General features: G+C 38.1%; 1 protein-coding gene across 2 annotated transcripts; it reads left to right on the forward strand.

The window, feature by feature from the left end:
* Positions 1–24932, forward strand: WARS (tryptophanyl-tRNA synthetase). 2 transcript variants are annotated; one of them, XM_027897522.1, is made up of 12 exons: positions 6–49; positions 739–761; positions 4195–4401; positions 5313–5520; positions 11916–12024; positions 12489–12608; positions 13176–13358; positions 14619–14719; positions 15941–16053; positions 17137–17310; positions 20520–20660; positions 22363–24932. In XM_027897522.1, exons 3-12 carry the CDS (start codon positions 4288–4290, stop codon positions 22519–22521), a joined length of 1422 nt encoding a protein of 473 aa, XP_027753323.1. In that variant the 5' UTR covers positions 6–49; positions 739–761; positions 4195–4287; the 3' UTR covers positions 22522–24932. The 2 variants fall into 2 exon arrangements, with proteins under 2 accessions (XP_027753324.1, XP_027753323.1); XM_027897523.1 differs by lacking the exon at positions 739–761 and having other exon boundaries at positions 1–49.
* Positions 24933–25880: the final 948 nt, after the last annotated feature.

The following is a 25880-nucleotide window of genomic DNA, read 5'->3' on the forward strand; positions in this document are numbered from 1 at the left end:
GCCGTGCCGGCGTGGGGGTGATGCAATGGTGGAGAGCGAGGAGCGGAGGGTGAGGAGGGACAGGAGAGACAGGAGAGAGGGGGATAGAATGGGATGGGACGGCGGGGAAGGACCCTCGGGAGCGGGAGAGGCCCTGGCTGGGCAGTCATTGCCGCCCCCGTGAGGGGTGCGAGGCGCTGGGCGCGAGGGTCTCTGCTGGGCACGTTCCTTCCCTCCCTCCCTGTGCGAGGGGTGGATGGGCTGGAGGGCTTTTCCTCCTCTCCCCGCGGCCCCCGGGGCTGCATCGCCAACGCGTCAGGAGAACATGCTCTGGGAAGGGCAGGGCAGGGCAGGGTGGGATGTCCAGGCCACTGGAAAACGCGTCCCACCGCGGGAAGGGCAGAGCCGGCCCTGCCCGGGCAGGGTGTGTCAGGGAATGCTGCAGGGCTCAGGGATCATTGGCGTGCTGGGGGATTTGGTGCTGAGCCGTTCCTGCACCGCAGTTTTGCTCGCAACAGCTGGGGCATAGTAAAGATTCACAGTGGGCTTTCTTCAGCCGACAATGGTTGAGTGGTCCTCTTGTCATCTTGGGGAATCATCTTACACTCTTTCATTGTATTTTCATATTTTTTATTGGTGTTTGTCATGACTGGAAAGGTAGGTCTTCTATAAAATGCAGCCTGTGTTGGAGTACTTCTCAAGGTGTGTTTCTGTATGGATACTACCTACTTTAATTTCACTTTTTTGTTTTATTTGCAGGAGGCAAAACAGTTTCCAGGAATGTAAGTGCTGTTAGATTTATTTCCACATTCTTTCCTTTGCTCTTGAAAACCTTTTGTGGACTGCTGTGTTACTGTTGTCTTTGGAAGTCTTGGTGTACCTTCACGGGATGTTTGTCATGAAAGAGCTGTTCTTAACATAATGTGAAACACTGCTCTTTAATACTTAGGTCTCTAACTTACCAAATCAGATTGTAAACAGTGGAAATGATCATAGGTCTATGATGTTCATCCAGCTGGAAAGAGAGCATTTTTCTGATAACTTTGCCAAGGATTATTTTTGAGCTTTGTCTCATGATGATTTAATGTTCTGAAACAGGCATGGGAGCCGTACCCATTGTAGGTTACCTGCATTGTGTAGGTAGAAAAGGCACACAAATCTTGGCTTTCAAGTTCACACCATGAAATTGAGGCTCTTAAGTTCATTCTGGACCCTGGTCCCAAATATCCTAATAGCCCATTCTCAAATTCCCATATATCATTTTTTTCCTCCAGATCTGTTTGCCCGTAGTATCTGATGTGTTCGGCACTTCTAGTTTTTGTAACATCAATAAGAAAGGGACCAAAAAAAATCCTGATAAAATGCTGAGTATCCAGGCATTTATTTTAAATGGTTCACAGTTGCATTTATGAATTTCAAAAGATAAAGACCTGTGTCCCACATTACTGAGTTCCTGGCTTGAATAGGGACAATACTGAGGTAAACAGAGATAACTTTTGTGTAGCAGTCAATACGTTCTGCACTTTATAGTTATAATATCTTGATGTCTTCTTGCAGCAACTAGATTGCTTTTGTTACTTCCTAATGAAAATACATCTTCATTTGAGATTCTTTGCTCATCTTAAATCCATAATATTCCAAACATTTTAAAGAGTCCTTTCTGGTTAATACTTTCCTGTATATGTGCTCGGTCTCAGCTGTCATTTCAGCCTTTCTGAGTGGAGGCAATCTAAAAGTAAGAATGTACTTTCAGTGATTAAGTTAAAACACCAAGCCACAATCTGTTCTACACCAAAGAAAACTCTTTATTTATATATTTTCTGGTTTTTAAAATTTGAAGTCAGTAAATATAACTGGCATGTTCTTGCAGAAAGGGTGTATGTTAATCTTCCTAAACATTTTCTAATGTGTTTATTCTACGCTTTCTTTTCCACTTAAATATCTTGTGCTTATGAAAAAGTGGAAAGCGCTTATATCAAAAAAAAATGTTATTAAACTGTAGGAATGCATCAAAGAATTGTTTGATCTGCTTCGAATTATTTTTTTTTAAATTACACTGTCAAACTACAAAAAGTCAAGCTTGAAGGGATTGAGATTAGGTTAAAAATTTAAGTATTACTGGTGACACGTTAGTCTTATTTTAGTCAATTATGTAATCTCAATATGCTATCAAAGTTAATAGGCTAAGCAAATCACATTAGCAAGTGCATGTATACACTTCTCAGTTTTCTCAGAGTATTCAGCTGAAGCTGAAATATGGGAATATCGCAGCTGCCTTACAAACAAAGCCTTAATCATAGGTGTGTTTTGGTAACCAGCAAGTTACCAAATTGACCTTCCTAAGTTTACTAGGCAGCTGAAGGCTTTTTACAGTGGCAGTTTAAATATATGCTGTGTAAATATAACCAAGGTTGTGATTAGCCTGATTATTTTGTAGAAGAAAGGCTTTGAAATACCGTGGAACAGCTAAAGCAACTATGACAGGCTTCTGTTCCTGGTTTTTTTTTCTGTTGCCTCATTTTAACAGCCACAGGTTTTATGATGTTCTTCTGTAATTCTCTATGTGCTTCCCTGTGTACCTTGTTATTGTGATAGGTTCATCCCAAATGGAATTGAGTTAGTTGCAGTTCCACTTACAGTGTTATTTTTCTGACAGATGGTGTCCTCCTTACATATTTTTAACGCTTAATTTCTTCCATGGAAATATGACAAGTTCAGTATAACCCCAACCATAAAAACTCCCTTCCCATTTCAAGTTAATGCTTGTGTGTCCACAGTTCTCAATATTTAAGCAGCATGATGCTTGAATTTTTACCAAAAGAATATTCAGAGCATATATAGCTCTAAAGACCTCATCATTTTGTATGGAGATCCGCTGAGCATGAATAATTTTTGAAAATAAGGATTTTTTAAAATAAGGAATTACGCCTCTGCAGTTGAAATGAGTGTTCACACGTGGCAGGTTGATAACAGGTTCACTGGATTTGTTAGATATAAATAAAACTCTGGGTTTTTTTCCGAGGTTATCTGAGGACAATTTATCAGGTAATTTTAGAAAAATCAGAGGGAGAAATTGCTGTGATACCATTAATTGCTGTTACACCTTTATGGCAAGTATATGTATTAAAGTATAAGGTAATTCAACACAATCCATGTTACATGGGTTTCCTGTCTTGTTAATTACTAAGAGGTGTTCAGTGTATCCATTAAAATTAGTACAGCAGAGTTATAACATTTTAGAATATAACTGATAAGGCAAAGATCAAGATTTTCTGCTATAGAGTGAAAATTATTTTAATGCATTTGGTAATAGCAACTATGCTTATCTAACACTTTAACAGTGTTGTTTTACTGTAAACTATGAAGTTGTAGTTTTGCAGTCTCAGTCACTGATAATTAATAGACTGCTAAGAAACTTTCAATGATTTTTTTTGGTAGTATAAAGAACATTATAGTTGTTAGTCTGAGAGAGAAGCCCTTTTGTGGAAGCATGGGCATGCTCTGTGCTGGGAAGCTGCCGTGATGGAATATGTTGGACACAGGGAGACTACTGTGTTATTAGTCTCATCCAACTCCTCATTTTAGACCTTCTCCTATTAATTTCCCAGTATATTTCTGGGAAACACATGATTCTGCAAATTTACAGCCTATTACTGACTCAAGGATTCTTTAGAAAGCAGCATTTCTCACTAACCATCAGTGTGTTTGTAACCAGTGGAGGAAAGACATACAGAAGATGACTAACGTTTTATCTTGTATATCCTTCTTTGGACTGAAGTACTCTATTATATATTCTAAGACAAAATTCTGTATCATAGCTATAAAAATCTCAGCATTCAGAATTTGAGAGGGTATCAGTGCAGGAACATTAACTTAATCAGGAATCAGATAACCTCTACCAATTGTTCTGGGATGCTTTGAATTGTGCATATATTTAATTACTCTTTCTTTTGCCAGGAACTTGACTTTGACGAGGTGTTCTAGTGTTAAATATGTAGACAAACAACATGAACAGTGATCTCTAAATTTATTTGTTACTCCTATTAGTCCATTTCTGTATGAAACTGAAGCTCATTTTGTTAATATCTCCACATTTATCAATCCAACATGAATAGAATTTGGTATGGGATCAGTATAGTGTTTATATTCTTATTCTGTTCATCTAATCTTGAAACTTACACAAAAGAATAAAACACAATACTTTTTGCCCTACAGTTCTCCTTGTTGTTGCTGCTGTTTTGAATCTACAAACCAAAGAATCGGATACATTTAATTGTAACTAAACAGATCTTTGTGCAGTCTGGCACAATGGCTGATAATCTGAACTGTGATTTGAAGTCTCTGAGTCCTCTTCAGCTGTTTGAAAAAGTAACTGAACAAGGAGAGAAAGTCAGAGCACTGAAAGCAGGAAAAGCACCAAAGGTATTTCCGTTTCATGTTTTGAACCCGTTCTTTTTCAGTTTAGGTCTGTCTTTGAGTGCTGAAGAATATGATTGCTCTGAGATCTATTTTGCACTGTGATAAGAAAAACTCACATTGAAAATTATTTGCGTCCATTTTGTGAACTGTGGCGTACCTGGAGCAAGGTAGTCATGAGCAAGAGCAAAGTTTTTACTCTTCTGGTAAGAACAGCGAGTCATAGGCTTAGAAGTCTCCTTCAGCCAGTTGCCATGCTATGTGACAGGATCCAAGGTATTTGTTTTTCAAGTGAATTTATATCACTTTCATTCTTCCCTGGTTTTAGATGCTTCATGCAAACCTTTTTCTCCAGGCATTATTGTAGACATCAGCAAATATGTCTTCCTGTAACTGCACTGACAGTCTCTGGTTAATCTCCCTTAAATTTAGTAATTTGCCATTAATTTCAAGTTCTCTATTCTGACCTCACTACGTTGGCAAAGAGAGCTTAGTTTTAATATAAATTCTCTTAGTTTTATTGGCTGAGGGAGTAAACCTTGAAAAGTGGGAGTCGGATAAAGTGTTGCTCTGTTTTTTGCTTGCATGAGATTTTACAATACCTTTATATTAAAAAGGTCATGATCATAACTTCTTGTTCTAGTTTGTCTTCAAATCTGTCAATGAATTTTAATGAATAAAGTATTTCCAGGTGAGCCACTAAAAGCATTGCAAAGTAAATTAGATAATAATTTATATTTTATTTATATATCTTAGTTTATGCTCACTATGTTAAAATGAAAACAAATAAAGACTTAGAGTTTGTGAGTGATGCAATTCAAGTCAAAACATGGATGCAGGATTTTGAAAGGTTAAGATACTAATATAGTTGTCTATTTTAAGTATGGTAAACAGTTATGTTTTTTTCCTTTATTCAGGATGAAATTGATGCAGCTGTAAGGATGCTATTATCATTAAAACTGTCATATAAAACAGCAACAGGACAAGATTATCAGGCAGGCTTGCCTCCAAAAGATCTTGTATTAATAAACAACGGTACAACTAAAGAAGAGGATGAGGATTTGGTAGATCCCTGGAATGTGCAGACATCAAATGCTAAAGGCGTGGATTATGACAAGCTCATAGGTATAACTCTTCCTTCACTGCTACTAAGGAATTTGTGTAAAGTGATCCTAATGACCACAGAAACAGCAAGGCATCGTAACACATCCTGATCAATACCATCATAGGTAACATTTAATTTATGTCTGTTAGCATTCCCATGTCTGAAGAATTTACTGTAGAAGATGAAAATGTCCCAGGTGGGGATTTCCCATGAAAGACTTAAAAACTTTGCAAAGAACTTTTAAGTTGAAAATAATGTTTTACTTGCAGTTGGATTTTTGGCATAAGGACTGTTATTAGAAGTTGTGTTAACAAAGGTACTCACTGTGACTGAATATCTGCATCTGCAGTGGCTATGATGCAGAAGAGCCACAACCTAGAGCATTTTAGCCAGGCTTTAGGGTTCTTTCTGCCATCTCTTCATATCCCTTATGAATTTGGGAATGCAGGAATGATCCAAAACTAATGCAGAAGTTTATTAAGTATAATGACTTCTTCAGAAGACACATTAGCAAGCAGCCAAGTGCTGGCTGGAGTGGAGTTGCAGTTCATTCAAAAACACACAGTATAATGGAATATGTTTTAGACGGGTGTTACAAAACTTGCAAATTTCTTTGTAATTTAAGAAACAGAGGTTTAGTTAATTTCCTTATTGGTTTTTCAGTTTGCTTTTTTAGTAGGTTGTTTGAGTCTAGCATAGAAACAAGTGAGAGAACTATTCATTGTTTTTTCTACTTTTCCTTTTTTTTTTTTTCATTATTGTTAATCTTTAATTCACATTTAGTACCTCAGTTGTACGTTGCTGAGGTCTGCCTAGGAGCTTGTTTCTGATGACAGAGCATACACCCTTATGTGGCAGTAACCATATATTTGCTTTTGGGAGCACAGTTGCTTGTGTCAGCATTCCTTTAACTCTGATGTTTATTGTAAAATCATATCAAATGTATGTGCATGTTAGCTTAGTCTGCAGAAGGTAACAGAAGAAAGAAAAAGTTGGAAAGGGAGACGTGTGCAAAGAAAAATATAGGTCAGTGGGAGAGAAAAAATAATATAATTATTAGAATCTAGAAGTGGACAAGATCTATTATCATCTTGCTACATGCATAGGACTTATAGAGAGGGGTTTTTGTTTTTTGTAGAGAAGGGTTTTGAGTCTTTTAGAAAAGGTGGAAGAGTAGAATACTTGTGTAGGCACAATCTCATGATCTTCCTGCAAATGGCTAACATGACTTCACTGTAAATCAGTTCATGCCCTTTATAAACTGTGTATATGTGTGTATGTACTTTGATATTCCCTAGAGTGGTGGGTTAGCCTAACGGGATTTTACTGATTTTTTTGCTTATTTGGGGAACTTGGTGGATGAGTCATTTTGCTTCTTCTAAGTGATGTGTTGGAAATTTTTCAGAGTAGAATGCTAACCTAGCCACTTCAGGGAGTGAAGCAGTTGCTGCTTGTTATTCATGAAGTTCCTCCTCTTCCTTCCCCATTTTAAAAATCATAATAACAAAATCTTGTCCAGGAACTCAACATCTCACAGTTCCTACCATAAGGGAAATTTTTGTGCAACCCATAATCTGTTCATTTACTAGGGGTACTAGACAAGTTGCCATGTGCTTGTGTTTAATCAAAATAGAAGAAGGGAAAGTGCTAAAAGCACTGTTGTAATTGAAACAGATCTCCTCAAATGGTTATTAAATGTATGGTAACAACAAAACAGCATGAAGATATTCTGGGAAGAAATGTTCTGTTAGGTGAGTAGTAGACATGAACATCCCCAGAAATTTTTGTCTTTTTTTGAGCATGAGCAGAGGGATGAGTGAGAAAGAGCTTTGCATGCTAAGCATGGTGATAATTCAGTAAGATGAATACTGCAAGTGATACAAAAGGGTTGAAGTTGGTGGGCATTTTTGCAAATCATACAGCCAGCCCCTTCCTTAAAGCACAGTCAACTAGAGCAGGTTACTCAGGACCTTGTCCATTAGGATTTCTTTATCTGCAAGGATGGAGATTACATGACCTTGCTGGGCAGCACGTTCCAGTATTTGACCAGGTGCACACTATGAAGGTTTTTTGTATATTTAAATGGATTTTCCTCTTTTTTACAAGTTGTGCCCATTGACTCTTGTCCTTTCGCTGGGCATCAGTGAGAAAAGTCTGGTGCTGTCTTTATTTCTCCCTCACCCTCCCTAATCACATATTTATGCATATTGACAAGATCCTGCCTGAGCCTTCTCATCCCCAAGTTCAGCAATCCTAGCTCTCTCATCCTCTCCTCCTATGAGAGACGCTCTAAGTTCTTCATCTTTGTGACCCTTTGCTGAATTCACACATAGGTCCATGTCCTTGTTATGCTGGAACCCAGGACTTGATCCAATGCTCCTCAGTGCACAATAAAGGGAAAGGATCACCTCCCTTGGCATTCTGGCAGCACTGTTCCTTATTCAACCCATAAGATCTTTGACCATCCAGTGCCACAAAAGTACTTTAATGGCTTATATTCAATTCCTTGTCTGTCAGAACCCTGGGACCCCGAGGTCCTTCTGGTTTCCTGCCAGTTGGCCCCCTGCCTGTACCAGTGTACAGAGTTATTCCTGCCCAAGTTCAAGGCTTTGCATCCCCTTTTGTTGAACTTCATGAGATTCTTGTCAGCCCACTTCTCCAGTCTGCAGAGACCCCCCTGAATAGCACCACAGCCATCTGTTGTCTCAGCCACCCCTTCCAGGATTGTTTCAGTTGAGAACATGCTGAGGCTGTTTTCAGTTCACCTTGCTGTCTACTTATTTACTCCAGGCTTCATTTATCATGGAATCACAGAATATGCCAATTTGAAAGGGACCCACAAGGATCGAGTCCAGCCTTTAGCCCTGCACGGGACCATCCCCAAGAGGTGTATCGTGTGCCCAAGAGTATCATCCAAATGTCTCTTGAACTCTGTCAGGCTTGGTGCTGTGACCACTTCCCTGGGCAGCCTTTTCCAGTGCTCAACCTCCCTCTGAGTGAAAAACCTTTTTCTAATATCCAACCTAAACCTCCCCTGAAATCAGGACAACATTCGCTAGCTTCCAGTCAGCTGTGACCTCTCTGGATTCCCAAGACCAGCCAAAAATCATCGAGGAGGTTTTGCGAAGCCATCAGTTTATCTACGAGATGAGATGGTAGACAGTGTCAAAAGCCTTCCTAAAGCTGAGATAAATAATATTCACCATTCTTGCCTCAGCTACTAGTCATATCATCATAATCCATAATTCCTTCTTCTAGCCTTTCTTCAAGGTAGGATTGGCATTTGCTTTCTTCCAGCTTCCAAAAACCTTTCCCAGTTATCATGACTGTTCAAAGATCATCAAGACTGGCCTGGGTATTCATTTTCAGTATGCAAATATAACATAAAGAGGAAAAATACACAGTGAATTTTCAGCAAATGCAAATATGCTTTTGAAAATGGCAGTTCTCAGGGCTTCTTATGTACAGTGAGTTGAAAGCTGACTTTTGGTAAAAGCTCGAACACTGGAGATGAAAAGCACACTAGGAATTTTTTAAAAGCTTGTTAAGGAGTGGAGACGTGTCCTTGTCAGAAGCTGTTTAGGAAGGCAGATTCTTTGTGAATAGAGGGCCTAAAATGTTCTGAACGTTCAAATAGGAGGAAATAGGTAGTGGGAAACTAACAGGAAAGATGAAGATGGGCAAAGAAAAGGAAGTTGTGCAATCTGGGAATGTTTAATAAAGATATTTAGGCATTTCCAGTGAAGTGTTCTCTATATCAGAGAGCTTTTAATTGCTCTGTGTGACAGCACGCAAAGATTACCAGGATGGCTAGTCCCAGTTAATCTGGGGTATTCCCATGTTTTTGGTTTCTGTAAGATTAGCCTCTTAGCACAGTTGCTATTGTGCTGAATCAAACATTTTCATGTTCATTTGGTCTCTTTTTAGCATTTATCCAAATTATTTTAATGGCTGCTTGGATGAGCCAGTGCTTCCCTTTTATGATATGCTGCTTGATTCACCTGCAGTGAATGACAAGTTGTGAGCAGGAACTTGTTTCCCATTGCATAATGGTGTGGACACCATCATGAGTGGTGTGGTTGACACACCTGAGGGACGGGATGCCATCCCGAGGGAGCTGGACAAATTTGAGAAGTGGGTCCATGTGAACCTTGCGAGGTTCAGTGCAGCTGAGTGTAAGGCCCTTGCACCTGAGTCGGGGCAATCCCAAGCACAAATACAGGCTGTGTAAAGAATGGATTGAGAGCAGTCCTGAGGAAAAGGATTTGAAGGTATTGATGGATAAAAAGCTGGACATGACATGGCACTGTGCTCTCACAGCCTAGAAAGCCCAACAGCAACCTGGGCTGCATCAAAACCAGCATGGCCAGGAGGTCGAGGGAGGTGACTCTGCCCCTCTGCTCCTTGTGAGACTCCCCCTGGGGTACTGCATCCAGCTCTGGAGACCTCAACTTAGGAAAGACATGGACCTGTTGGAGCAGGGCTGATCAGAGGGCTGGAGCACCACTTCTCTGAAGACAGGCTGAGAGAGTTGGGGTTGTTCAGCCTGGAGAAGGCTCCAAGGAGACCTTATAGCCCCTTCCACTGCCAAAAGGGGCTGCAAGAGATATGGAGAGGGACTGTTTACAAGTGCTTGGAGTGACAGGACAAAGGGAAATTGTTTCAAACTGAAAAAAGGTTAAATACTGGGAAGAAATCCATTACTGTGGGGGTGGTGAGGCACTGGCACGGGTTGCACAGAGAAGCTGTGGGTGTGGGTGCCCCAACCGTGGAAGTGTTCAAAGCCAGGCTGGGTGGGGCTTTGCACAACCTGATCTAGTGGAAGGTTGGAAGTTGGACTAGGTGACCTTCAAAGGTCATACAATCACAGAATGGTTTGTGTTGACAGGGACTTTAAAGATCATTTCCAGACTCCCTGACATGGGCAGGGACACCTTCCACTAGACCAGGTTTTTCGAAGCCCCATCCTACCTGGGCTTGAAGGCTTCCAGAAACAGGGCATCTACAACTTCTTTGGTCCATTCCAACACAAACCTTTGAATGGTTCTGTGATAATATGCCTAGTTTTACCTCCCGTTTAGTAATTAATTCCTACTAGCTTTGAGTTTAATGACTATATACAAAACCTTATAATAACCAGTACTTCTCAAATAAATTGAAACGGCCATAGAGGCTCTGGAACAGCAGAAATGCTTATGTCCAAGTTGATCTTCAGATTAGATACATCACCACTCCTCTCTGTCAAGACTGAGTCAGTCTTTCAGTGTGGGTTTCTGATTTTTGTTTGTGAAAGGCTGTTCAGTGAATAGTTCATATAACAAAACAAAAACCAATTCACATAAATTTAAACACACATCCCCGTTTTCGGCCACAGTGTGGGAGAGGAACTGCTTCTTCCATGGGGGCGTTTGTCTTACAACCACAGAATTTGCCAGTGGAGTCTCTCTTTAATAAAGTAGTTGGAATAGATGTATCTGGGTATTTTGTACATAAAAGATTAATCTTTACATCCAGAGTCTCTGTTTTGTTCTCTTGAATACCTTGGCAATTCCAATAATTATTAGTGCAATGTTGAATAGTTCTAATGTTGAATAGAGCAGAAAACTAGCAAAGAGTAGATTTCTGTATGGGTTTTTTTGAACAAGTCTGTCATGGAGCATTGACCTGCTTATTAGGGTCCAAAAATTATTGAGAATAGGAAAAATACTGCTATTTCATTCTATCACAACCTTTCCTTTACCACCAAGTTGTAAGTCGTACTTGATTGCCATGAATAGCATTATGCACCACTTTTGCAAGCCTCTTGAGGGGAGCAGTGTCTGTAATCATATACATATTAAAGAAGAATTGAGTTTGCAGAAGAGTATCTGGGGTTGGGAAGTGAAAGATGATGTGGTCTGAGAGCAGAAATTTTAGACATCAAGTGAGAAATGTTCAGAGCCTCATACGCATTTTTATCCTAGGGCTTAGAGAGGCCAAGCTATTGACCCAAATGTGTTTCTTTAGTGTGTTTTTTTGCTTGGAATGTCAATACTTCTCCTATAAGGAGACTGCAATAGTAGTAATTCATGGATGGAGCAATATTACTTGTGAATGGCCTGGGCCTTGTAGCACAGAGTTAGTAGTGGAGATGTCTTTTGGGACTTTAGGCAAGAGTCAGGAAAATCTAGCTATTTGACCTGAGACTTGAAGAAGGAGATGTTTTTTTAATGTAGCCTGTATGGTATGTCCTTGATAATCCAAGATCTGGTTGTAGCTATGCTGTGCTTATTTTTTTTTTTTTTTTTTTTTTTTTTTTTTTTTTTTTTTTTTTTTTTTTTTTTTTTTTTTTTTTTTTTTTTTTTTTTTTTTTTTTTTTTTTTTTTTTTTTTTTTTTTTTTTTTTTTTTTTTTTTTTTAATATTTTATGATTATAGTTCGGTTTGGCAGCAGTAAAATCAACACAGATCTGATCAATCGAATAGAAAGAGCTATTGGCCAAAAACCTCACCACTTTCTACGTAGAGGAATCTTTTTTTCTCACAGGTGAGTTTTTCTTGTGTTAAAATTTTGGCCTCTGGCAGGTAGCACATTTCAGGCAAGTGCATGAGCATGATTTGGGGCACCAGCCTCCACCAGAGGTCAGCCAAGCTGGTTGTTTAAAGCTATCTGGGAAATTCCTTAGCTGTTTTTACTAGGCCTTAGAGATTATTATTCAATGAACGAATTTTAAAAGTTGCACAATTTTCATTTTAATTTCCAACATTACATTTTAATTTTTAATTTAATTTTTCTGTGAGGGTTTTTTTTCCCCCACGGGGACTGAAGGAGACAATGCTTTTCTGAAATTAAAAATGAGTGAACTTGAACTTTTTTTCTGGGATACTTAAAATACTATATTTTTTTTATAAAATTATTTGGCTTTGAAAGCACTCAAATTCTGAGTAGAAGCTTTTTGCTACTATTTCTTCCTAAGCAGTTGTATCATGTTTTCTCTGTTCTTCCTTTAGAGATATGGACCAAATACTCGATGCATATGAAAATAAGAAGTCCTTTTACCTCTATACAGGCAGAGGGCCATCTTCTCAGGCAATGCATGTTGGTCATCTTATCCCATTTATGTTCACAAAGTAAGCCATTTCTATCACTTGTATTAACCAAAGCATTTTTTTTCTAAGGAAACATTGAACATGTTTTAGGAAACTGCCAAAAGGATACATTGCACGGAGTTCTGATTATATGAAGTGACTATTAATGAACTTGATTCAGTCTTACTTTTTCACTAAAATGATCATAATCCCTGTATCACCTACAGCCCTTTTCCTTGTTCTCTTAGCGCTGTGGCACTCCTTAGAATTTTTGTTGTTCTTAAAAACAAGATCGTGGTGAGACTCAGTAACATTACTCTTATGTAATGTGGTGCCTGCAGCAGCAGGACACAGAGACATGGGGCTCAAAAAGCTAAAGCCTCTTTGAATTCTGGTTCCATTACAACTGTTGACTGCTGTCATATGTACAGGAAACAACAAGGGTGAGGTAAAATGTCATTATAAAATGCTTTATCTGCTCACATGCATACAAAGGAAAGAGAAGCAGACCTCTTCATATGTTTTTGTTTAATTATATAAAAATGTTTTATCTGTGTGACTTATGTCTTCATATTAACTTATTTTGAGATAAAATCTCTCTTCTGTTAGGTGGCTGCAAGAAGTATTTGATGTTCCCTTAGTTATACAGTTAACTGATGATGAGAAATACCTTTGGAAGGACATGACAGTTGAGAAGGCACATGAGTATGCTAAAGAAAATGCAAAAGACATCATTGCATGTGGTTTTGACATCAATAAAACCTTTATATTTTCGGATTTAGAGTATTTAGGGTAAGTATAAATTTCTCTAGGGCATTGTAATGAAAAAAAAGGTGTTTGGATTTTCTCTCCAACTCTGACAGTTGACAGTGTTTTAATAAATGTATCTAAATTTGAAAACTTCAGGTCTTATAACACTTAAAAGAGAAACATATTATTTTTTCTGCTCTCTTAACTTTTTATACATACTATTGTCATTCTACTGAATAACATATGAACAAATACTTGTGTGTGCAGTACTAAATTATGAAAAATATATCTAACCAGTTAAAGTGAAAATACCTAAACCACCAAGAAACTTCCAGATTGTTGTTTGCTTTATTTTTTTTAAGATGGCATCAAAATCTTTCAGGTGTATTTACACTTCATCTGCATTAGCAGAAGGCATTGCAGCAACTTGTTGTGGTCAATTATTTTAATGATACAGCATGAAAGATTATTAAGTAAAATTTAAAGAAGACTTAAGAAAAAGAAGTTGTTATTGAAAACTGCCATCTCGGAAGAAGTTTTGTGGCAGAGTTGAGAATCTGTGGGCTTTGCTCTTCCATGTGGGGCGATGACCTTCCTTAAATACCTGGGTGAGAGAATATACGTTTTAGAGGCAAACTGTGTAATGTGCAGCACCAGAATGTGGAGCCTACAAAGCAGTTTTGAGTCTTTTCACCTCCCTGAGTTTCCTGCCTTGGAAAAGTTGCGTTAACACTGACCCAGTGGCTGGAGGAGGGCAGGTGAGAACTGCTGTTTCTTTTGCTTCAGCTCCTCAGCAGAAGTTAAAAAGGAGGAAGTTGCAAAGCTACTTTTGATTTGGAACTGCTGCTGCCTTGTTTAGTGACAGAGAAAGTCCAACCAGGGAACTTAATCCTGCAGAAAATTAGAATCTGTAAGATTTGAGCTACCGTTCCTTCAGATAACAGCAGTGTCCTGTATGGGATGCACACTGAGGATACCAAGCAACACAGAAGACATGATCTCTTCAAGTTGCTTGAGTTCACAGAGAAGCATAAGTAAACTTCAGGCTCCATGAGGCATTTTGGCACCAGGGGAAAAAAATATTTGTAGTAAATGTTAGGGGAAGAGAAAAAGAAATTTCAAGGGATAAAATTCCTGTTTGTAAAAAATTCTAAAATTATTATCTTAATGGGCCACAAAAAGTCTGAAACTATGAGATTTAATCCTGCAGGTTTTTTGACATTCTCAGCTTTTGTAGTCAAAGTTTCTACGTACACTTTTTTGCTCTTTTCATTTTATTTTTCCACTTTTTTTTTCTTATAGGGCAAGTCCTGGATTCTACAAAAACATTGTCAAGGTTCAGAAGCATGTTACCTTTAACCAAGTGAAAGGAATTTTTGGCTTTACAGACAGTGACTGCATTGGTAGGAAATCATACCAGTTACGAGAAGCAATGCTTACTTTCACTTTTGAATGAGCTATTTTAAGTATTAATGTAAGGAAATTAGTACTGCCACTCATGAAACAGGCAGAAAAAGTAAGAAGATAATGTTTCTAGGCTGATTCTGATTCTAAGATGTTATTGTCTTCAGAATAGAAAAACTTTACATTGAAATTTCTAGCATGACATTTGCCTTTGTAACAACAAAGTAGGTTGAAGGTTTTGAAACAGAGAGCTACTTTTTGGTTTTTGGGTTTTTTTGTTGCATTGATTGCAGCTATAGTTAGTTATGACTCCTAGAAATTTCTATGCCAAATTTTTGGAAAAAATTTCATTAATACACATAGGCATATACATAAATGAAGTGTTAGGCAGCTCTGAAAAGCCTAATTATCAAGGTGCTGGGTAACTGCTATCTTCCATTTACTTCACTACAATTACAGGTTTCTGTCACATTGGCAAAAAAAAAAAAAAGATTCTATGTAAAGATGTCATTAAATCCTTGGTATTCCTGAGCACTAACATCACTTTTGTCCAGTAGTTAGGCCAGTGACAGCTTTTCAGCCCTCCCTGTCACCAAGGAGAAGATTTCTACTTGTTTTAACAGCGCTCTCATAAAAGTTGGTATTGTGATAATGACTTCATCACGTTTGCAAAGTCTGCTACTTGCGCCCTGTTCTGACAGGATTTTGTTCAGGGAGGGATTTTGGTCATCCTGTGATTAAGTGCTATATAAAAAACAAAACTAGACACATCTGAGATGTTTCCTGAGTCCAGTGTGAACATAGCAATGATTCTAAGATCTTAGAGGGAAGCTTGCTTTAAAAGTGCTCTGTAACCATTCTCTCACAAAGAGGAAAACAAAGCAGGTCCAAGTGATGACATATAGTCAGTTATATTTCTGGAAAGGGTAGATAATTCTATGATGAAGAGAGTATGCAGTGATGAACTATTTCTGAAATCTTTGTCACAGCTTGCCTTTTGTCATTAGTGTCTATGTTAGTTGAAGGTTTGCTGACATCACAAAAGGTAAAGAGGAGAAAGTTTCCTCATGTAAGGCAACATTGCTTGATAAAGATAGGTCTTGGTCTTCAAGTGAGTATCCAAATGGTTCACTTGTGCATTTTACATATTTCAAAAAGCTATCTCTATTTATCACAGCTTATGTTGGCTGATTAGCTTTTCCAAACATGCTGTTTTCTAGGTAAGATCAGCTTTCCTGCTATTCAAGCTGCCCCGTCCTTCAGTTCATCATTTCCACAGATCTTCAATGGCAAGGAGAACATTCAGTGTCTTATCCCATGTGCTATTGATCAGGTAAGAAAACCATATTAATTGATTTGGTTTCCGTGGATTTGGTTTTGTAATGTACCATTCAAGCTTCGTGGTGATATCTCAAAGCATCTGTAAGACATTCCTGCAAGCACCTTTCTGGGATAGATACTGGAAGACCTAAAAAATGAGAGGGTGAAAGCTTAAGCCAACAATCCTGTATTCATGCATTACTCCTTTTTGCCAGTCTTGGATCTCTCTTGATCTCTACTCAGTTCACACTGAGCTGACATCTATAGAAGCAAAGACAGTAACATCTATGCAAAAGCGTACTGACATGGTGGTAGGAAGAAACTTTTGCCCATCTCCATGGTAACTGGGACAAGATGGAATGAGCTCAACTTGCAGCACAAGAGGTTTCTGTTGAACCACGGGGAAAAACCTTCTCTCAGTAAAGAATAAGGAAGTATTGAAATAGTTTGCCAGAAAGGCTGCAGAACCCTAACAATTCAGATCTGGAAGATCTGGAGAGCTGGAAGAACATCAGACAAATGACAGTAATAGGGTCTTTACTTGAAATGAGTACTGTTTCTAGAAACCAAATCCTGCACTGTCTGATTCTTTAGCTATTTTAGGCACAGGGACAGTCACTGGAAGATGATGTAAGCATATTCACCAGCCACAATATTATGTAGTAGTATCACAGTTGATTTAAGTCACATCAGTGTGACAGAGCACAGCACTGCCAGCTTCATCACTGATTTGGTTCAGATTCTCTACTGGTTTTTAAAATGCTTTGGGAGGAAGCTTGCATCACAGTCTGCATCCATCTCCAGGCATACTAAACATAGTTTCAATAGTTTCACAACTATTTGAATTCATGTAAAAGTTGGTAAATATTCCTATTACTTGAGGGAATCAGAGTGTACAGCAAAACTATGGAAAAGAAAAAAGGGATTTTGTTTGTTGTTCCTCTGAATGAACTAGATTGGAAGTAGGTTCTGAAACATTTCATGGTTTGGTCAGTTTTTGGTTTTTTGACACCCCATCTTAAGGCATGAATGAATCAGTACTAATCAGTTTTCAAAGCATATTTTTCAACTTTATCCTGTGCTTTTATTGCTTTAGGATCCTTATTTTAGAATGACACGGGATGTAGCACCTAGAATTGGACAGCCTAAACCAGCCTTACTCCACTCAGTCTTTTTCCCAGCCTTACAAGGAGCCCAGACCAAAATGAGTGCTAGTGACCCGAACTCCTCCATCTTCCTCACTGATACACCCAAACAAATCAAGACAAAGGTAAGGACCTGCAAAACCTAATAGCACAAAGCTTTATAACAAAAAGGAGTGGTGGCCATAGAATCATTTAGGTTGCAAAAGACCTTAAGATCATAGAGTTCAACCGTAAATATAACACTGCCAAGTCCACCACTAAACCATGTCTCTAGGTACTGCATAAATATAAATAGTCTCTAGCATCATCCAAAAAAAGTGCTGCAGATGTTGGCCTGCTCCTAGAGACAATGCTCTCTCTATCTCACACTGTTTGCCAGTTGTCTGACACTACCTTCAGTGGTCCTCACGGTTACAACAGCTCTTTAATGTTTTATTTGAACATAACTGAATCCTTTTTCCCATACAGTTCATGGGAAAACATCTTCAGGAATTGGCCAAGTTATGCAAATTTAGCTAGACTATTAAATATGATCTTTGCCTTGCCAGCTAGTCTGACAGTACAAACATTATGTTTGTTTTTCTAGTATCTGCAGAGCAGTGGTATAAGAATAAGAGCTGTGGAGGCTCCTGCTCTTAATATAAATATTATGTTGCCATAGTTTTGAAATCTGACAGGCCATAATGTAAACCTAATAAACAGCTCTTTCTCTTGACTTCCTCTCCATGCTGGGAGCTCCAAACCTTGGACAGTGTCGGTTACAACACAAGACAGACCTTTCCTGCTGCTTGGGAACCTATTTCTGCCAATTCCCAAATAAATATTATGTTGATTTTTACCTGAGTTTTAGAAGGGGTATTTTCTCCTATCTGAGTGTATTCCTAGTGCCTTTTCAAGTTCAAAGGAAGATCCCTCTTATCTGGTGTCAGAGGATTTAGTTTGTAAAAGATTCATCTGTGTTTTGGTATTTAAAGAAAAGGAAAATCAGTCTTAGGGAAAGGATTTATAGGCATGATACCCAGACATGAAATAACTGTCAAAAGAAGAGAAAATGTATATATTGTTTCTGCTGCAGAAGCTTGGATTAATTCTTTTATGGTTGGCAAACCTGTATATCGGTCAGATTCTTCTATAGCCATCTCATAATGATTCATTCTCTTTGGTAGAAGCTGATTAAACAGTAGTGCTTTAAAGAATTCTTCATGTAATTCCTCATGTGTTTGGATTGTAATAATTCCAGTTTATTTGCACAGTTACAGAGTTGCTTTTAAAAAAAAAGCTGTGATTTCAGAATATAGAATACATGGTTAATGGTAATATTGGTAATGTTCTTTCATGGGTTTTTTTGCTGGCAAGTAGCTTATAATCTGCAAAGAGATCCAAGATGCTTCTTATCTAGTTCTTAAATCCTAATTCTACTGTCTTTAAACTACTTGAAAAAATAACAAAATAATCCTAGCTACTTAGATTATAAAAGGTATAAGCCAAAATCATGAACATGATGAAAACTACTGAGTAATGAAGGACAAACTGAGACTTATTTCAGCTTCTGAAGCCCATGAGAAACAAGTCTTTATGGAAATAGATCTTGAGTGAAAGACCAAATATAATAAATATTTATTTAGTATATAATAATAGAGTATGAAAGATGACTTCTGGTCATGGATGAAGGTTGAAAAGAGAGTGGTACTACTGCACAAAAAAACTGTACTGCATGCAGCGTTTTTCAGGTTACTGGTACGTTGCTAGGTATTGAGGTTCAGAACTTACAGGTAATATAAGATGAAAAATTACTATATATTGGGAAAGGCTGAGAAGCTTCTGGACAATGCAAGGAGATGAATGGCAACATTTTAATAAACTATTCTTATTCCACCTATCAGCAAATTACAGCTCAATTACTAGTTAGTTTTCCTAGAAAGTGCTATTTAAATTCTACATCTGTAGACATATTCAAGCAATCAGGGAAATTCCGTGCAAAAAAATCAGTGACTCACTGCAGATAACTCACTGAAACCCTCAGTCAATCAGTAGTGCCAGAATATGTTAAAAAAAAAAAAAGAGATGAATACAGGAAATGTTTTGTGTAAAACAACAATGTGCCTTCACTTGGTAGAGAGGAAAAACTGTAGAGAGGGGAACACTGAAAAAAGTTGATACAGACTTAAAGTCTAAGAAGGAGAGAGGTCGATTCAGAACAGCATGTAAAAACTTAGTTTTATAGATGCTGAGACAGCTATTCAGGCTGTCCTACAACATAAGAATAGATGTAATGTGGCAGATGGCAGTTCACTTTCTTAAAATATTCATCAGCACATCATTTTTGATTGTAATTTGTTGCCACAAGACATCATCTGTAACATAGTGGTTAGAGAGACTCAGAAAAAGTGGAAAAAATCACTAGACAGTCACACAGATAGTAGGAATGTTCATAAATTGTAAATATATAGCAGCTCCTAGATACCAGAACTAAAACCAAAATCTGCTTCTTATGCAAATGTGTTTCTTGGCAGGTTGATTGTGATATCTCAAAAGATACAAGAGCCAAATGAAAGCCCAGCATATGTTCAAGAAATACTTCTTTTCCTCCTCTTAGCAATTTATTCTCTTCGAATTTGTAGGAAGATTAGCATCCTCAGAGAATTCTACATATGTATAAATGTATAAAATAGGGTAGTGTCCTCAGAATTTACTGGGAATGGGATTAGCAAGTACATCTCTTCACCCGTACAGTTCATCTGCCTATAGGAAACTAAGTTTAAAAAGAGAGGGAGGATGTCAGCAAGTATTCCATTTTTAGGCTGAACAATTGGGCATTGGTCTGATTTTAGGCATTCTAGATGGAGTTTTGAATCTTTAACTTTGCTTTCTCTTGCCTTCCTTTTATAGCAAAAGAGGAGATCAGGTTCTCTCTAGGATTTCTGAAGAAATTTCCATGCCTTCCTCATCTTTTCAAAATTAATTTCTTGATTAAGTAAATATCTTTTCTTCCATGAAGTGCATTTCCTGCAAGCACAAATTCTGTTCAACAGACAACAGCTTCAGCAGAAGGGACTTAAAACCTTTTGGACTGAATATTGAGTGGATTATTTTGAATTTTCAGTTCATTTTCGTACTGATTATTCAGTCTGAGGTGTATGTGTGTAACCATTTTAGCCTAATGGGTTCTGATGATCTCCTTTTTTCAGTCCTGAGGCTCTGCATCATCTTGTTCCATTAGCCCTTCACTAAGTCCTTAATACACAATCTGGAGGATCATGATACACCTCTGTTTACAGTAAAGTAATCCACAATTTAATAGAAATTGTACCATAGCATCATTATATTGTTTCAGATTAATAAGCACGCCTTCTCTGGGGGCAGAGACACTATTGAGGAGCACAGGAAGTACGGAGGGAACTGTGACGTTGACGTGTCTTTTATGTACCTGACTTTCTTCCTGGAAGATGATGACAGGCTTGAACAACTGAAGCAGGTAAGTAGCCAAATTAAAGATAGTGTTGGTCATTCCCTACTGTGAGGACAAAGCTGTAACTCAGCCCTCAAAAAAGCTGTGACTGAGTCCTCCTGTCAACCTTCTCCAGGAAGGTAATTCTGGTGTTTTTCTTGTTCTCTCCATCCCTTGCAAGCTTCAATATTAGTATTTGTTTCTTTGCAGTGTTCTTTCTCACAGGCCAATCTCTCTCTTCTTAAAAAAGAAAAAAACCTGGCATTTTCATAAGCATCTCCAACACTGTGTTGGACGGTATCTTCCCTACCTTTCAAGTTAGGCCATCTTAGGATTAGTGTTGTTTTAATTGTGTAATAACACTCTGCCTTTCCCTTATTGTAAGGTACCTTGCACGCAGCAAAACTACAAAAGCTCATGTCTACAGCTTGCTGGTTTATTGTTTTTTCTTATCATCACAGGAAATGTAATAGCTCAGAGGAATTGATTCACTGATCCCAAGAAAAAAACTGCTTCATATAAGTTGCATTTTCCTTAAACCTATCTGGCAGACTTCTGTCCCCCAGGGTTGATAGCAAGACATTTCACTTCTCTTCATCACCAATAGTAGCTGATGTGTGTTTTTTGGAAGGCAGTAGGTAACACCCACGTCTCATTGGTTTATCAGCTTTCTCCTGCTGGGAACAGCTGCAACGAAGTTGAGAGCTGCAGATTTTTCTCCCACACAAGAGCAGGGTTGGATAGGTACTAGTTCCCATGCAGAGTGTTGTAAATTCCTTATGGAAATCTGGAGCACATTTGAGTTAGTGAGCTGCTTTTCCTTAGTCTCCAGCCACTGCAACAGTATCAGCCTAACTGCTGCAGAGCACAAAACCTTTCTTGCAGCTCACTGCAGTGGAGCCTCAGAACCTCGTTAGAAAACGTGAACTCACTAATTACAGGGGCATTTGCAGTGCAGTTTCAGTTATGGCACCAGAGGAAGCTTTCAGAGAAAGCAGCCTTGGTGTTTCTGTAACAAACAACAAACAAAAAATAAAAACCAGGCCCCAAAACACACCACTGAAATTGCAAGTTAGTTAATTCTTGTTAACATACTTTAGTGTTGCTGAGTAGCACCTTGAATAGGGGTTAGAAATTATTTGATGACATGGGGATGTAAGATTATCATGTTTATTGTCATTTCTAATTGTAGTTGAACTGCCTCAGCCGTGGTTTCTAGCTCTTAGTCTGTGCTTGTAGCTAAAGCTAAAATTACCAGCTGTGAATATGACTACTAGTGTGAACGTAGATTCTGCGTGTCTTTGCTGTAAAAAGGATATTTCAATCACATCTCTTACCCAAATGCAGTGAGAAAAAAAACATAAGAATTTTTAGCTCTTACTGCAAAAAACCAGCTTAGAGTGACTGTTTATTTGAACTGGGATTCTGGGGAGGAAAATAAGCAGTTTCCTGCAAGTAATTACAGGATTTCCGAGTTAAACTTGTGAAAGAAGCTTATTCAGTCCATATAATAACACATGAAAATGCCCAGCTGCCTTAATCTTTTAAAAGGCAACAAGCAATTTTGCAAGTTGCATCTTCAGATGATACCACATAATCTTCTACGGCATGTGCTTATTTTTAAGACATTCAAATCTGTATTTGCTAGGATGAGGCTTTTAAAGAAGTACTGGTCGCTGACTTTTTTTGTGGATAGCACCGTATTTAGCCACCAACACTTTTTTGACAGGCCTACACCAGTGGGGAATTGCTCACAGGGGAGCTGAAGAAGGTGCTTATTGAAACAATGCAGCCCTTGGTAGCAGCTCATCAAGAAAGAAGGAAGCAGGTCACAGATGAAGTTGTGAAGCAATTCATGACTCCACGGAAGCTAGCCTTTGAATTTTGAAGAAGTGTGTATGTAGTTTAGCACTTGATAATGCAAAACCAAGTAATTGTTGTCTTCTGTTTATTGTCATGACCCCCTAGTTATGTACAGCCTGTAATCAGTGTTATAAATACTGCTTTTAATGAGTTAATTATCATGAACAGCAAAGTACAGAAAAAGTTTAAAATTGTACCTGTTTAAAATCAGAATATACAGGACAGAATTGATCAGTCTTGCAGAAAAGCATGTATGTCAGCACAGCATTGTATTTAAATGTATTTCATGTTGAAAATATAAATAAAATTTCCATTTGATGATAAAGGCTAACTTGGAAATTGTTTTAAATATGTTAGTAAGAGGTCATATCTCAAACTAATAAGTAGTAGCTCCATTTTCTTTTGTACCTTGGCTTACTAGACTGCGTGTTCTTTTGGACTACTGGGAACATGCTGCACACAAAAAGGTAGTTAATGTTACAAAGTGGGATCAATACAGAAAGAATTGACATCTGTGAGTTGAACACAGGAGAAAGAATATTTGTCCTGTTTCGCTGTTGTCATCCTGTTTGATCTTGGGCAAGTTGCAGAAATCTCACTTTATTTTTGTTTCTGCTGCTTTTTACTGATCTGAGTGCCCCTGGAGGGAGGAGGTTATCGTGAGGTTGCAAAGTTCATTCATATTCTCAGGTGGAAGATAGTATAGAAATGCAAATTTTAGTTTCTAGTTACAAACACCAAGTGTTAAATCATGCTGTGAAAATTAAGTCACACTGGACACAGGAATACTTCTAGTACTATCTGTTCTCTTTTACTGCACCAGGTTGTTTAAACTAGGAATAATTATTTTAGGATGTATTCCAGGGAGAAAATATATTTTGTTAAAATACCTCAAGTAATGTTTAATTATATCCTTTCTTCAAAAGACCTTAAATCTCTTTGGTACTAGTTATGGAAAAAAAATTCTAATTATTAGCTTGTTTTGGTATGTTCAGTGCTGAATGCAAACTGTTAGAACTGTCTTATTTTTATAGAACAGAAAGTTCCTAGCCCAGACACAGTCTTATCAACAGAATTTTTATTTAATGCAGATAACACACATGGGTATTGATGTGTGGCATTTGTAAATCCTTTAAAAATACAAGGAAGGCACTTGAATGAGGTGTTAAAGATTTCAACTTAGCAGGTTCTCTATGGTGGAGTATACCGAATGTAAATTGACTACAGTATTCCTAAAAAAGAAAAAAAATAAATTAAAACAAAAAAAAAAAAAAAAAAAACTAGCTTCTAATTTCACTGCAAATCTTTGGAAGTCAGCTGATTACACTTGAGTAGAGGGAGATGTTTCAAGGATGAGACTTGTCACTGACTTCAGTAGCCCTTGATTCAGGCCAGTAGTACATGGGAACATGCCGGGTGTTTGTGCTGGTGCCATTGCCTTCCCCGCAGCAGCGGTTCTGTCACACAGCACACACCCTCTGCAGCGTGACCCTGCCTTGCTCAGATGGAGGTGCCAAGGTGTACGTGAAGTGAACCTGTTCATTTATGTTTGTGCAAGGAACCAAGGAAAGATGGAAGTGCAAGGCAAGTTTAGTCCTGTTGCGTGAGTTTCAAACTTGTGCTGAAAACAGCGAGGCTTAACTTTTGTCGTCTTCTTTACAGTTTATGTGAGCTGGCATCATTAATGCCACTGACTTTAATGTATTAAATGAAAATGATTTGCAGAGACTGTCTCTCACAGGCAAATCATCTCAGTGCCAGCAAGGGCTTAACAACCAGTAGAAAAAATTTTATTTTTTAGAAGTAGTGGAACAATTCTTAGGGAAAAAAATAGCTTCTTAAATCCGGTATTAAATAAGCTAACTCTTTACTTTGATGATGACCTTCCTGTTCATACCGTCTGTGTCGTCTTTAAGCCATACATAAAAGACTTAAATTGAATTTAAAGGGCCTTTTACAAACTCATAATGCAAATTTCTTGTTTAAAATACTGTATGCAGATTTGTCCTGCAAGATTTGTTTCATTAACTAATGTAGTTATTCAGGAAAGGAAAATATGCTGTAGGAGAAACAGTATTCAATTCTAAGCAGATGGATTAATTTTATAACAACAATTAAAATCTGTTTTGAAAGTTCTAGAAAGGAAAGTGATAGCAAAACTATTTAGTATTTGTTTACAGAGCAAGCAGTGTTTTCAAGTACTCTGATGAACTCATACCAACATGCTTCTTAAATGACACTGTTTCTCAGAAGAGCCTTGATGAATTCCTACATCGGTTGTAATTACAATTCATGTCCCAGAGGCATTTAGAAGAAGGCAGTTGTCAAAAGCACATGTGAAATGTCTAAGAATGTATCAGGCAATGTTCATTACATTTTCTTCAGTTTGCTTATTTTGTTCATCTCACTGTAATAAAATGTAGATAAAAGCCTGTATCAAACTTTTTTTGTTTTATTTTTTTATTATTATCTTCTAAAGCCTTAACTGAAACTTTGTTTTTGACTTTCCATCCTTTTAGGTGTTGACTTAAATCTTCTGACGTGGCTGGTCCTTGTTTTGTTCTCCAGTGCCTTTAAAGTACTGAAACAAGGTACCTTATAACCTCCTTCCAGGTAGACTTCAGATTGCTCCCAGAGTGAGCCAGTAAGGGTCGGTTGTCCAGAATTACCTGTTTGCCAGTCAGACTGGACGTTTAATGTCTCTCTGTACAGCAGCCAGCTCTGAAATGGGGGAAGGTCAATGTGACCTCTTTACAGGTAGGTTTGGTGTAAAACTGGTGCTTCAGTGGAAACATGGAGCTCCACAGTTGCTGTGCAAAAGCAGAGATTCTGAATAGGTTCCCACAGCTCTTCCGCAGTCACCAGAAGGCATGGTGAAACCTACTTGGATAGTCATAAACGTTGTCAGAGGAAACAGGAACTGTCGGCAACGTGAAAACTTGAAGCAGAATGTACTTTCTAGAAAATTCTCTTTTTTTCAAGGCCACGAACTTTGTTACTCAAAGAAATCACCTATACAACAAGATGCAGTCCTATTGCAAAGTAAACCCAATATCAGCACAGCAAATATGGTGCCTCCTTTCTGTTAGCTGGCCTTCAGCTGGCTAATTTATCAGAATAAATAGTTCTGTGACTGTTAGAGTAGCTAAAGGTCACGATAATACAAAGAAATCAGAAAATAAAGCAGTCAAGTGCTGAAAATCAGAAGCCAAACACCCAGCTTGGTGTGTGTATGTGTAGTGAAGTACATGTGTCATGGCAGAAAACACAAATTGGTTGGTATTTGTGTGCCTGTGTTTACAGCACTTGCAGTTACTTCCTGTACCTGGTGGTGGTTGTATCAGCGTGAATTAGCTGAGAGAGAGTTCTTGCTCTAGCACAGGT

The sequence above is a fragment of the Empidonax traillii genome, unplaced genomic scaffold (genome assembly GCF_003031625.1).
Source record: "Empidonax traillii isolate 1590-97213 ecotype Southwest subspecies unplaced genomic scaffold, ASM303162v1 scaffold544:size423439, whole genome shotgun sequence".
NCBI lineage: Eukaryota > Metazoa > Chordata > Aves > Passeriformes > Tyrannidae > Empidonax > Empidonax traillii.

Excerpts from the sequence above, each read along its gene's own strand:
- WARS (XM_027897523.1), top strand. The coding sequence starts at position 4,288 with ATGGCTGATAATCTGAACTGTGATTTGAAGTCTCTGAGTCCTCTTCAG. Across the intron at positions 17,311-20,519 it reads CCAAACAAATCAAGACAAAG|ATTAATAAGCACGCCTTCTC; the intron begins GTAAGGACCTGC and ends ATATTGTTTCAG. Across the intron at positions 20,661-22,362 it reads GGCTTGAACAACTGAAGCAG|GCCTACACCAGTGGGGAATT; the intron begins GTAAGTAGCCAA and ends CTTTTTTGACAG.